We start from the raw sequence: 12,320 nt of genomic DNA, 5'->3' as shown, positions 1-12,320 counted from the left end.
AAAATATAAAAATAAGCTGGGCGTGGTGGTGGGTGCCTATAATCCCAGCTACTCGGGAGGCTGAGGCAGAATTGCTTGAAGCCAGGAGGCGGAGGTTGCAGAAGCCGAGATTGTGCCACTGAACTCCAGCCTGGGTGACAGAGCTAGAGTCCGCCTCAAAAAAAACAAAAGTTAATACTTACAGAAAGAGACTAATACTATGAGGGAGAAAAAAGAGGCCATCCTCCTTTTTCTCATCCTGTGGAGCTATTTATGATGTGATGCCATTTACGATGGGCTGGGATTACAGGTGTGAGGCACCAAACCCAGCACCCCTTGGTTTGTTTTAATACTCCTATCATTCATGTGTATGTATTTTAATTTTCCGCCATTATACCACACTATACTAGAACCGTTTTTTTTACACGTGTTTCCTCACTAAATTGTAAAATTCTTGAAAGCAGATACTATGTCTTTTTATTGGTGTCTCTTCAAATAATGATTTACCCACTGCCTGGTACTTAATAACTGTGTGGTACATAATTTTATTGAAAAAATCTGCTAAGGTAGAAAGAGTGAAAAGTAAAGGCTGGGTAGAGGTGCTCATGGGTTTTCTAAGGAAAAGGTCAGTGGAACGTGGGAATCCTCAACATCCCATCCCCAATATCATAGCTGTGAAAACAAAACTTTTTATGCATTGATTTCTTTTTTATAGAGAAAGAACTACAATATTATGAAAGTAAGCTACATCATAAATGGCCACATAGGCCACACTGAAAACTTTACATTTTACTCTGTAGGAAAAAGGAAGCCGGAAAAGAATTATGAATGAAGGTAGGAAAATCATATTTGTGTATGAGAAAAGGGAATCTTTCAGCAAGGGGGAGGATGTATTAAAAGCGGGTAAACTGGAGGGTAAACTTATAAGGCACGCTGCTTAATGGGCCAGTCAAAACATGAGCAATACCTAATGAAGGCCAGGCACAATGGCTCACTCCTGTAATCACAGCACTTTGGGAGGCCGAGGTGGGCGGATCACCTGAGGTCAGGAGTTCAAGACCAGCCTGGCCAACATGGCAAAACCCTATCTCTACTAAAAAAAAAAAATAGAAAAATTAGCCGAGCATGGTAGCTCATGCCTGTAATCCCAGCTACTCCAGAGGCTGAGGCAGGAGAATCACTTGAACCTAGGAGGTGGGGGTTGCAGTGAGCCAAGATCTCACCACTGCCTGGGGCAGAGAGCAAGACTCCATCTCAAAAAAAAATGAAAGTTAAAATAGGCCAGGCACAGTGGTTCACGCCTGTAATCCCAGCACTTTGAGAGGCCGAGGCAGTCAGGTCACTTGAGGTCAGGAGTTCGAGAACAGCCTGGCCAACATGGCAAAACCCCACCTCTACTAAAAATACAAAAATTAGCCAACATCGTGGCAGGCACCTGTAATCCCAGCTACTTGGGAGGCTGAGGCAGGGAGAATTGCTTGAACCCGGAGGTGGAGGTTGTGGTGAGCCGAGATCGTGCCACTGCACTCCAGCCTAGGCAACAGAGTGAGACTCCATCCCCCCAAAAAACAAAAAATAAAAACGAAAAAAGTTTTTCAGTTTAAAACCATTTAGTTTAAAACTAAGGTAGGGAGTAAAGAAAGCATTAAGTTATGAATAAATGAGGAGAGACACAGAAATGAGGATGATAAGCTATCTGTAGAAGAGCCATGTAGGCCAGCACGGTGGTTTCACCTGTAATCCCAGCACTTTGGGAAGCTGAGACAGGAGGATTGCTTGAGCCCAGATGTTCAAGACCAGACTGGGTAACATAGGGAGACCCTCCCTCTACAAAAAATTTAAAAATTAGTAAGGTGTGGTAGTACACACCTGTGGTCTCATCTAATAGGGAGGCTGAGGTAAGAAGATGGCTTGAGCCCAGGAGATCAAGGCTGCAGTGAGCTGAGATCATGCCACTATAGCCTGGCGACAGAGTGAGACCCTGTCTCCAAAAAAACAGAGCCAGAAGAGCCAGGTAAAGATATATTCACCAGGACGGGCGCAGTGGCTCACACCTGTAATCCCAGCACTTTGGGAGGCTGAGGCAGGTGAATCACCTGAGCTCAGGAGTTCAAGACCAGGCTGGCCAACATGGTGAAACCCCGTCTCTACAAAAAATACCAAAAATTAGCTGGGGGTGGTGGCGCGCACCTGTAATCCCAGCTACTCATGAGGCTGAGGCAGAAGAATCACTTGAACCCAGGAGGCAGAGGTTGCAGTGAGCCGAGATCGTGCCATTGCACTCCAGCCCAGGAGACAGTGCGACACTCTGTCTCAAAAAAAAGATACATTCACCAAACAGTTGCGAAATGAGTCCAATTTTTTTTATTTTTATTTTTATTTTTTAATTTAAAAATATGCTGGGCATGGTGGCTCACACCTGTAATCCCAGCACTTTGGGAGGCCGAGGCTGGTGGATCACCTGAGCTCAGGAGCTCAAGACCAGCCTGACCAACATGGTGAAACCGTCTCTACTAAAAAGATACAAAAAATTAGCTGGGCGTGGTGGCAAACACCTGTAATCCCAGCTACTCAGGAGGCTGAAGCAGGAGAATCGCTTGAACCCGGGAGGCGGAGGTTGCAGTGAGCTGAGATCATGCCATTGCACTCTAGCCTGGGCAACAAGAGCAAAACTCCGTATGGAAAAAAAAAAAAAAAAAAAGCCAGGGTTAGTGGCTGACACCTGCAATCCTAGGACTTTGGGAGGAGGCCAAGGCAGGTGGATCACCTAAGGTAAGGAGTTCGAGACCAGCCTGATCAACATGGTGAAACCCCGTCTCTACTAAAAAATAGAAAAATTAGCCGGGCATGGTGGTGGGAGCCTGTAATCCCAGCTACTTGGGAGGCTGAGGCAGGAGAATCGCCTGAACCCGTGAGGCGGAGGTTGGAGTGAGCCAAGATCACGCCATTGTACTCCAGCCTGGGCAACATAGCAAAACTCTGACTCAAAAAAAAAAAAAAAAAAAATTAAATTAAATAAGAAAATTAAACAGCTTCAGAAGTAGGGAGATACAGACTAAATCTGAGGAAAGAAAAAAACCGATTTAGAATTTACAGTCTAGGTGAAAATGTTCCTATGCTATTCTCCACACCAATTTTTGCTTCTTTTAAACGTGTGTGTGTGTGTGTGTGTGTGTGTGTGTGTGTGTGTGTATGAAGAAATCTAGCGTATGAGTTGTGTCCGAGGTTTTTTATTAAACTAGGTTTTAAAAAAGTTATTCATACCTGGTAAGGATAGGTACCATGTCCTGCCCACTGCCATGTTCCTTTTCCCACTGCTCCAGCAGGGTAGTGAGCTCAGCTTTGGAGTCCACATGTACCACTACTGTAGTCATGGCTTTGCCTAAGGAAGCAAAAATAAAAATAAAAAAGACAACCGATAAATGAACACAAGCAAATAAAAGTGAAGAAGGGGTAGAAAAGGGATGAGAAGGCAAGAGAAAAAATTAAAAAGGGAAATTTAACCCCTTGAACCCTTTGGATTTATTTGTGTACAGCGGAAAACTCGGGATACTCATCAAGCCTAGATACCCATTCAGTCGTGATGAACAAGTACTTTCGTCTTTCTCAGCCTCAGCTTCAACTGTCAAATGAGGCAAGAAGCTGGATCAAAACAGTGATTCTTAACCTTCTGAGGAGCCCCTTTGAAAATCAGACAAAAAATATGGTATCTTTCCCTCACCAAAAATGCATTTACCACCAGGCATGGTGGCTCACACCTGTAATCCAGCACTTTGGGAGGCCGGGGCAGGTGGATCACCTGAGGTCAGGAGTTTGGGACCAGCCTGGCCACCATGGTGAAACCCTGTCTCTACTAAAAATACAAAAATTATCTGGACATGGTGGCAGGTGACTGTAATCCCAGCTATTTGGGAGGCTGAGGCAGGAGAATCACTCGAACCTGGGAGGCAGAGGTTGCAGTGAGCCGAGAGCACACCATTGCACTCCAGCTTGGGCGACAGAGCAAGACTCCGTCTCAAAAAGAAAAAAAAAATAGATTTACCTAATGCCTACTTGTAATATATACAATAATCCCAGGCCTAGATCTCTGAGGTCTAAAACTTTGTGCTTACATTTTTTTAAGCACAAAATGTGGCCAAAACTACTCCCAAAAATATTTTGCTCGTTAGTCCTGTCCTTTGAGGGAAGTTCTATCAAAGATAAAGGGCATGGCACACTCCTGTTTAATTTTTTTTTTTTTTTTTTTTTTTGAGACAGAGTCTCACCTGTCACCCAGGCTGCTGGAATGCAATGGCACAATCTCAGTTCACTGAAACCTCCACCTCCCGGGTTCAAGCAATTCTCCTGCCTCAGCCTCCCCAGTAGCTGGAATTACAGGCGCCCGCCACCACGCCTGGCTAATTTTTGTATATTTAGTAGAGACGCAGTTTCACCACGCTGGCCAGGCTAGTCTCGAACTCCGTTTTTTTTTTGTTTTTTGTTTTGAGACAGAGTTTCACTCTTACTGCCCAGGCTGGAGTGCAATGGCACGATCTCGGCTCACTGCAACCTCCGCCTCCCAGGTTCAAGCGATTCTCCTGCCTCAGCCTTCCAAGTAGCTAGGATTACAGGCGGGCACCACTACACCCAGCTAATTTTTGTATTTTTAGTAGAAACAGGGTTTCACCATGTTGGTCAGGCTGATCTCGAACTCCTGACCTCAGGTGATCCACCTGCCTCAGCCTCCCAAAGTGCTGGGATTATAGCCGTGACCTACCGTGCCCGGCTCTGTTAATTCTTAAAGAGAAGGCCAAGAAATGAAATGGACACTACTGCCAGCATGAAAGTGGACAAGGAACACTGTAAACTCATTTATCCTTCAAGCTTCCTAACCTCTCTCACAGCTGATTTCCTGGAAAGAAGAGGCCAGAAGAGAGGCAGAGAAGGTTGGCTGGGATGAGTGGTCAAACTAGGAATGCAGAAAGGCAGGGAGCTGAGGTGAGCTTTGGAGGACCAAATAAGACACCCACATATGAGAGGCTTATAAGGGGATCCAAAAGGGATAAATGAGACGCAAATGTTTGACAGGTTATAGCATCAACTTCTTTATAAAATTAGCTTTAAAATCAAAATGTCATATTCTGCCACGCAAAATGTGTATCTTCTCAGAAATAGCAACCATTCCATAAAGAGTTTCACATCAGAAAGGAATTACTAGCTGATCTAAAATGAACTCTTCTAAAGATATCTACCATAAAACCAAAAGAAATACATGTAAAAGATATCATTATTGCATTGCATTGTAAAATGCAAATATTTGTGTTTTAATCAAGTAGACGCAATTCCAATAGTAGTGATTCATGTCACCTGTATTACACATAACTCCAAAGGAAAATATCTGCCCCACCCCCAAAATTGAACAAAATCAAAGATTCTTTTGTTTTGTTTTTTTTTTTTTTGAGGCGGAGTTTCACTTTGTCGCCAGGCTGGAGCGCAGTGGCGCCATCTCAGCTCACTGTAACGTCCACCTGCTGGGTTCAAGTGATTTTTCTGCCTCAGCCTCCCAAGTAGCTGGGACTACATGCTTGTGCCACCATGCCCGACAAATTTTTTGTATTTTTAGGAGAGACGGGGCTTTCACCGTGTTAGCCAGGATGGTCTCGATCTCCTGACCTCATGATCCGCCCGCCTCGGCCTCCCAAAATGCTGGGATTACAGCCGCGAAAACCACACCCGGCAGATTTTTTTTTTTTTTTTTTTTTTTTTTAAGGGTCTCATTCTGCCTCCCAGGCTCGAGTGCAGTAGCGCGGTCCTAGCTCACTGCAGCCTCAACCACCTGGGCTCAAGGGATCCACCCACCTCAGCCTCCAGAGTAGCTGAGATTACAGTATGTGTTGCCATGCCCAGCTTATTTTTATTTTTATTATTTGTTCAGGTGGGGTCTCACTGTTGCCCAGGCTGGTCTCAAACTCCTGGCCTCAAGTGATCCTCCTGCCTCAGCCCCCCAAAGTGCTGAGACAACAGGCATGAGCCACCACACCCTGCCATATTTTCAGACTTTCTAACCAAAGCCACAAAAAGGAAATGCTGTAGGTGTGACAGATTAATATGGACTTCTGACTTCAACCTGAGAAAACTCAGGTTGCATATTTTACTGCTATCTACTAACTATACATACGTTGTTATTTTTATTTTTTTGAGATGGCATCTTGCTCTGTCACCCAGGCTGGAGTACAGTGGCACGATCTCGGCTCACTGCAACCTCCACCTCCCAGGTTCAAGTGATTCTTCTGTCTCAGCCTCCCGAATAGCTGGGACTACAGGTGCACACCAGCACGCCTGGCTAATTTTTGTATTTTTAGTAGAGACAGGGTTTCACCACATTGGCCAGGCTGGTCTCGAACTCCTGACCTCATGATCCGCCCGGCTCGGCCTCCCAAAGTGCTGGGATTATAGGCATGAACCACTGTGCCCAGCCTCGATATATATATTTTTATAACAAATTTTTTTTCTTTTTTTTTTTTTTTTTAAGACGGAGTCACGCTCTGTGGCCAGGCTGGAGTGCAGTGGCGCAATCTCGGCTCACTATAACCTCCACATCCCGGGTTCCAGTGAGCGATTCTCCCACCTCAGCCTTCCAAGTAGCTGGGATTACAGGCGCACACCACCACATCCAGCTAATTTTTGTATTTTTAGTAGAGATGGGGTTTCACCATGTTGGCCAGTCTGGTCTTGAACTCCCGACCTCACGCAATCCGCCCGCCTCGACATCCCAAAATGCTGGTATTACAGGCATGAGCCACTGCACCAGGCCTACCAAACATTTAAAGAAGAATTAACACCAATCCTTCTCAAACTCCTCCAAAACCTGAAGAGGAAAGATATTTCCTAATTCATTCCATGAAGCCATCATTACTGATACCAAAGCCAAATAAAGATATCACAAGAAAACAAAGCTACAGCCCGATGTCCTTTATGCCCGTAGACATAAAAATCCTCAACAAAATACTAGCAAACAGAATCCAACAGCATATTAAGAAAATTAAGGCCAGGCACATGGCTCACGCCTGTAATCCCAGCACTCTGGGAGGCCAAGGCGGGTGGATCATGAGGTCAGAAGTTCAAGACCAGCCTGGCCATGGTGACACCCCGTCTCTACTAAAAATACAAAAATTAAGCCTGGCACGGTGGCTCCCGCCAGCAGTTTGGGAGGCCAAGGCGGGCAGATCACCTGAGGTCAGGGGTTCCAGACCACCCTGGCCAACAGGGCGAAACCTCGTCTCTACTAAAAACACAAAAATTAGCCAGGCATGGTGGCATGTGCCTGTAATCCCAGCTACTTGGGAGGCTGAGAGAGGAGAATTGCTTGAACCCAGGAGGCAGAGGTTGCAGTGAGCCAAGAGCGTGCCACTGTACTCCAGCCTGGGTGACACAGCAAAACTCCGTCTAAAAAAAAAAAAAATTATCCGGGCGTGGTGGTGTGCGCCTGTAATCCCAGCTACTCAGGAGGCTGAAGCAGGAGAATTGCTTGAACCTGGGAGGCGGAGGTTGCAGTGAGTCGAAATAGCACCATTGCATTCCAGCCTGGGCGACAGGGCGAGACTCCGTCTCGGGTGGGGTGGGGGGAGTGACACTCAATAAACTAGCAACAGAAGAGACCTTCTAGAATATGATAAAGGGGATTATGAACGACACTATACTCAATGGTGAAAGACTGAAAGCTTTGCCACAAAAATCAGAAACAAGACAACAATGTCTGCCTTTGCCATTTCTATTAAAACACTGTACTGGAGTCCTCGGCCTGGCACGGTGGCTCACACCTGTAATCTCGGCACTTTGGGAGGCCAAGGCAGATAGATCACTTGAGACCAGGAGTTTGAGACCAGCCTGGCCAACATGGTGAAATCTCGTCTCCAGTAAAAATACATAATTAGCAGAGTGTGATGGGGCACATCTGTAATCCCAGGTATTCAGTAGGCTGAAGCATAAGAATTGCTTGAACCGAAGAGGCAGACGTTGCAATAAGCCACAAGATTGTGCCACTGCAGTCCAGCCTGAGCAACAGAGTGAGACTGTCTCAAAAAACAAAACAAAAAAACCACACTCTACTAGGATCCTAGGCAGAGTAATTAGGCAAGAAAAAGAAATATAGGCTGGGCACGGTGGCTCATGCCTGTAATTTCAGAACTTTGGGAGGCCGAAGCGGGCGGATCATGAGGTCAGGAGTTCGAGATCAGCCTGGCCAACGTGGTGAAACCGCATCTCTACTAAAAATACAAAAATTAGCTGGGCGTGGTGGTGTACACCTGTAATCCCAGCTACGGGGGAGGCTGAGGCAGGAGAACAGCTTGAACCCAGGAGGCGGAGATTGCAGTGAGCCAAGATTGCACCACTGCAATCCAGCCTGGGTGACAGGTAAGACTCCGTCTCAAAAAAAAAAAAAGGGGTGTGTGTGTATGTGTATATAGAGATAGACAGATAGATAGATAGATGGTATCCAAGTTGAAAAGGAAGAAGTAAAATTATCTTTATTACTAGATGACATTATCCTGTATATAGAAAATCCTAAAGAATCCACATAAAAATTATTAGAATAAATGAATTCAGCAAAGTTGCAGGGTACAAGAGCAACACACAAAAATCAGTTGTACTGCTATACACTAGCCAAAAAACAATATGAAAGTAAATGAAGAGAACAATTTCATTTACAGTAGCACCAAAAATAATAAAATAATTAGAAACAAATTTAATTTAAAAGACACAAGGCCAGGAAGGGTGGCTCACACCTGTTAATCCCAGAACTTTAAGAGGCCAAGGTGGGTGGATTGCTTGAGCTCAGGAATTCAAGTCCAGCTGGGTCAACATGGCAAAACCTAGTCTTTATAAAAAAGGCAAAAAATTAGCCAGGCATGGTGTGCACCTGTACTCCCAGCTACTCGATAGGCTGAGGTGAGAGAATCACCTGAGCCCAGAAAGTTGAGGCTGCAGTGAACCAAGATCGCACCACTGCACTCTAGCATGGAAGACATAGCGGGACCCTGTCTCAACAACAACAAAAAAGGCACAAACACAAGACTTGTACACTGAAAACTACAAAACATTGCTGGAGTCAATTCATGATGACCTAAATTTTAAATAACCTAAATAAACAAAAAGATATTCTGTGTTCATGGATTAGAAGGCTTAGTATCAAGATGGTAATACACTCCAACGTGGTCTACAAATTAAATGCAATCGCTATTAAAATCCCAATGACAGACCAGGCTTGGTGGCTCACGCCTGTAATCCCAGCACTTTGGGAGGCCAAGGTGGGTGGATCACCTGAGTTCGAGAGTTCAACACCAGCCTGGCCAATACGGTGAAACCCTGTCTCTACTAAAAATACAAAACATTAGCTGACCGTGGTGGCAGACGCTTGTAATCCCGGCTATCTGGGAGAATGAGGCAAGAGAACCGCTTGAACCCAAGTGGCAGAGGTTGCAGTAAGCCGAGATCGTGCCACTGCACTCCAGCCTGGGAGCAACAGAGAGAGACTCTGTCTCAAAAAAAAAAAAACAAAAAAAAACCCCAATGACCTCTTTTGCAGAAATGGACATGCTGATTCTAAAATTCGTATGTAATTGCAAGGAAACCTGAATAGCCACAACAATCTTGGGGAAAAAAAAAAAAAAACAAAAAACAAAGTTGGGGTCAGGCGTGGTGGCTCACACCTGTAATCCCAGCACTTTGGGAGGTTGAGGCAGGTGGATCACGAGGTCAAGAGATCGAGACCATTCTGGCCAATATGGTGAAACCCCCATCTCCAGTAAAAATACAAAAATTAGCTGGGCGTGTTGGCACGCACCTGTAATCCCAGCTACTGGGGCAGCTGAGGCAAGAGAATCGCTTGAACGCAGGAGACGGAGGCTGCAGTGAGCCAAGATTGCACCACTGCACTCCAGCAAAGCAACAGAGTGAGACTACGTCTCAAAAAAAAAAAAAAAACATGGAAAAATCACACTTCTGATTTCAAAACTTGCTACAAAACTATAGTAAATGTAACAGCATGGCACTGACATAAGGATCAACGTATACACAAATACAATAGAATTGATAATCCAGCAATAAGCATTCACATTTATGATCAATTTTCAACAAGGATACCAAGACCACTCAATAGGAAAAAAGTATTTTCAACAAGTAGTGCTGCCCAGGCGCAGTGGCTCACGGCTGTAATCCCCACACTTTGGGAGGCCGAGACAGGCAGATAACTTGAGCAGGAGTTCGAGATCAGACTGGCCAACATGGTGAAACCCCATCTCTACTAAAAGACAAAAATTAGCCAGGCGTGGTGGCGCGCCTGTAACCCCAGCTACTCGGGGGCGCTGAGGGCAGGAGAACTGTTTCAATCCAGGAGGCGGATGTTGCAGTGAGCTGAGATAGCGCCACTGCCCTCCAGCCTGAACGACAGAGCAAGACTCCATCTCAAAAAACAAACAAAAAAGTACTGATGAGACTGGGCACAGTGGCTCACGCCTGTTATCCCAGCACTGTGGGAGGCCAAGGTGGGCAGATCACGAGGTCAGGAGATCAAGACCATCCTGGCCAACATGGTGAAACCCCATCTGTACTAATATACAAAAAATTGGCCGGGTATGGTGGCACACACCTCTAGTCCCAGCTACTCGGGGGGCTGAGGGAGGGGAATCGCTTGAACCTGCGGGAGGTGGAGATTGCAGTGAGCCAAGACCGCGCCACTGCACTCTAGCCTGTTGACAGAGCAAGAAGTGTCTCAAAAAAAAAAAAAAAGTAGTGCTGAGACAACTGGATATATCCCACAAAACAGTGAAGTTGGATTTTGCCTCACGGTGTATGCGAAAATCGGCCGAGTGCTGTGGCTCACGCCTATAATCCCAACACTTTAGGCAGATCATTTGAGGTCAGGAGTTTGAGACAAGTATGGCCAACAAGTTGAAACCCCGTCTTCTACTAAAAATACAAAAAAGAGCCCAGCATGGTGGCGGGTACCTGTAATCCCAGCTACTCGGGAAGTTGAGGCAGGAGAATCACTTGAACTCGGAGGGGACAGAGGTTGCAGTCAGCCGAGATTACCCCACTGCTCACTGGCCTGGGCAAAAAGGGTGAGACTTTGTCTTTAAAAAAAAAAAAAAAAAGGCCAAGAAACGCATGAAAGATACTCAACATCAGTCACTAGGAAACTGCAAATCAAAACCACAATGAGATATCACTTCTCACCTACTAACATGAGTGCAGTTTAAGAAATGAGAAAATATAAGCATTGGCAAGCATGTGAAGAAACTGGAACACATACTGCTTGTAGAAATGTAAACGGGTGGCCCGGGCACGGTGGCTCACTCCTGTAATCTAGGCACTTTGGGAGGCCGAGGCGGGCGGATCACGAGGTCAGGAGATCGAGACCTTCCTGGCTAACACGGTGAAACCCCGTCTCTACTAAAAATACAAAAAATTAGCCAGGCGTGGTGGCAGGCGCCAGTAGTCCCACCTACTCAGGAGGCTGAGGCAGGAGAATGGCGTGAACCCGGGAGGTGGAGCTTGCAGTGAGCCAAGATCGTGCCACTGCACTCCATCCTGAGCGACAGAGCCAGACTCTGTCTCAAAAAAAAAAAAAGAAAAGAAAAAGAAATGTAAAAGGGTATAGTAGTTATAAAAAACAGTTTGGGACTCTCTCAAAAAGTTGTAGGTTTTTAAGTCACATGTAGAATTACTATACGACCCAGCAATTTCACTACTAGATATATACCCAAAAGAACTGAAAACAGGGCTGGGTGTGGTGGCTCACACCTGTAATCCCAGCACTTTGGGAGGTCGAGGCGGGCAGATCACCTGAGGTTGGGAGTTTGAGACCAGCCTGACCAACATGGAGAAACCCCATCTCTACTAAAAATACAAAATTAACCGGGTACGGTGGCACATGCCTGTAATCCTAGCTACTGGGGAGGCTGAGGCAGGAGAACCACTTGAACTCAGGAGGCGGAGGTTGAAGTGAGCCAAGATTACGCCATTGCACTCCAGCCTGGGCAATGAGAGCAAAACTCCATCTCAGGAAAAAAAAAAAAAGGAATTCAAACAAAGACTTATACACAAATGTTCTTGGTAGCATTATTCACAATAGCCAAAGAGTAGAAACAACCCAAAAGTCCATCATCAGATGAACAGATAAACAAAATGTGGTATATTCATACAATGGAATATTCAGTCATAAAAATGAATGTAGTAACATGCTACAGATGTGGAAAAACCTTGAAAACAATAAGTGAAAGAAAGCAGACACGAAAGGGCACATATTGTATGATTCTATTTATATAAAACATTGAATGCTGGGCATGGTGGCTCACACCTGT

At 45.4% G+C, this 12,320-nt stretch overlaps 1 protein-coding gene across 9 annotated transcripts in view; it reads right to left on the bottom strand.

Moving 5' to 3' along the window:
• Positions 1-12,320, bottom strand: part of DCAF1 (DDB1 and CUL4 associated factor 1) — a 104,165-nt gene that overhangs the window by 80,915 nt on the left and 10,930 nt on the right. For 6 of the 9 annotated variants that reach the window (XR_009214420.1, XR_009214419.1, XM_058442170.1 and 3 more), the window contains one exon: positions 3,244-3,361. Coding sequence is in view for 7 of the 9 variants with exons in the window: in XM_058442170.1 (XP_058298153.1) it covers positions 3,244-3,353 (110 nt within the window). In the remaining 2 variants the exon portion in view is untranslated. Of the gene's footprint in view, positions 1-3,243; positions 3,362-8,744; positions 8,910-10,965; positions 11,091-12,320 lie in introns of those variants that run through there. The other 3 variants (XM_032161415.2, XM_058442173.1, XM_058442172.1) reach the window with 3 other exon arrangements.

The sequence above is a fragment of the Hylobates moloch genome, unplaced genomic scaffold (genome assembly GCF_009828535.3).
Source record: "Hylobates moloch isolate HMO894 unplaced genomic scaffold, HMol_V3 SCAFFOLD_8, whole genome shotgun sequence".
Taxonomy (NCBI): Eukaryota; Metazoa; Chordata; class Mammalia; order Primates; family Hylobatidae; genus Hylobates; species Hylobates moloch.
The sequence above is the reverse complement of the archived record's forward strand: the minus strand, read 5'-3'. Positions and strand labels throughout refer to the sequence as shown.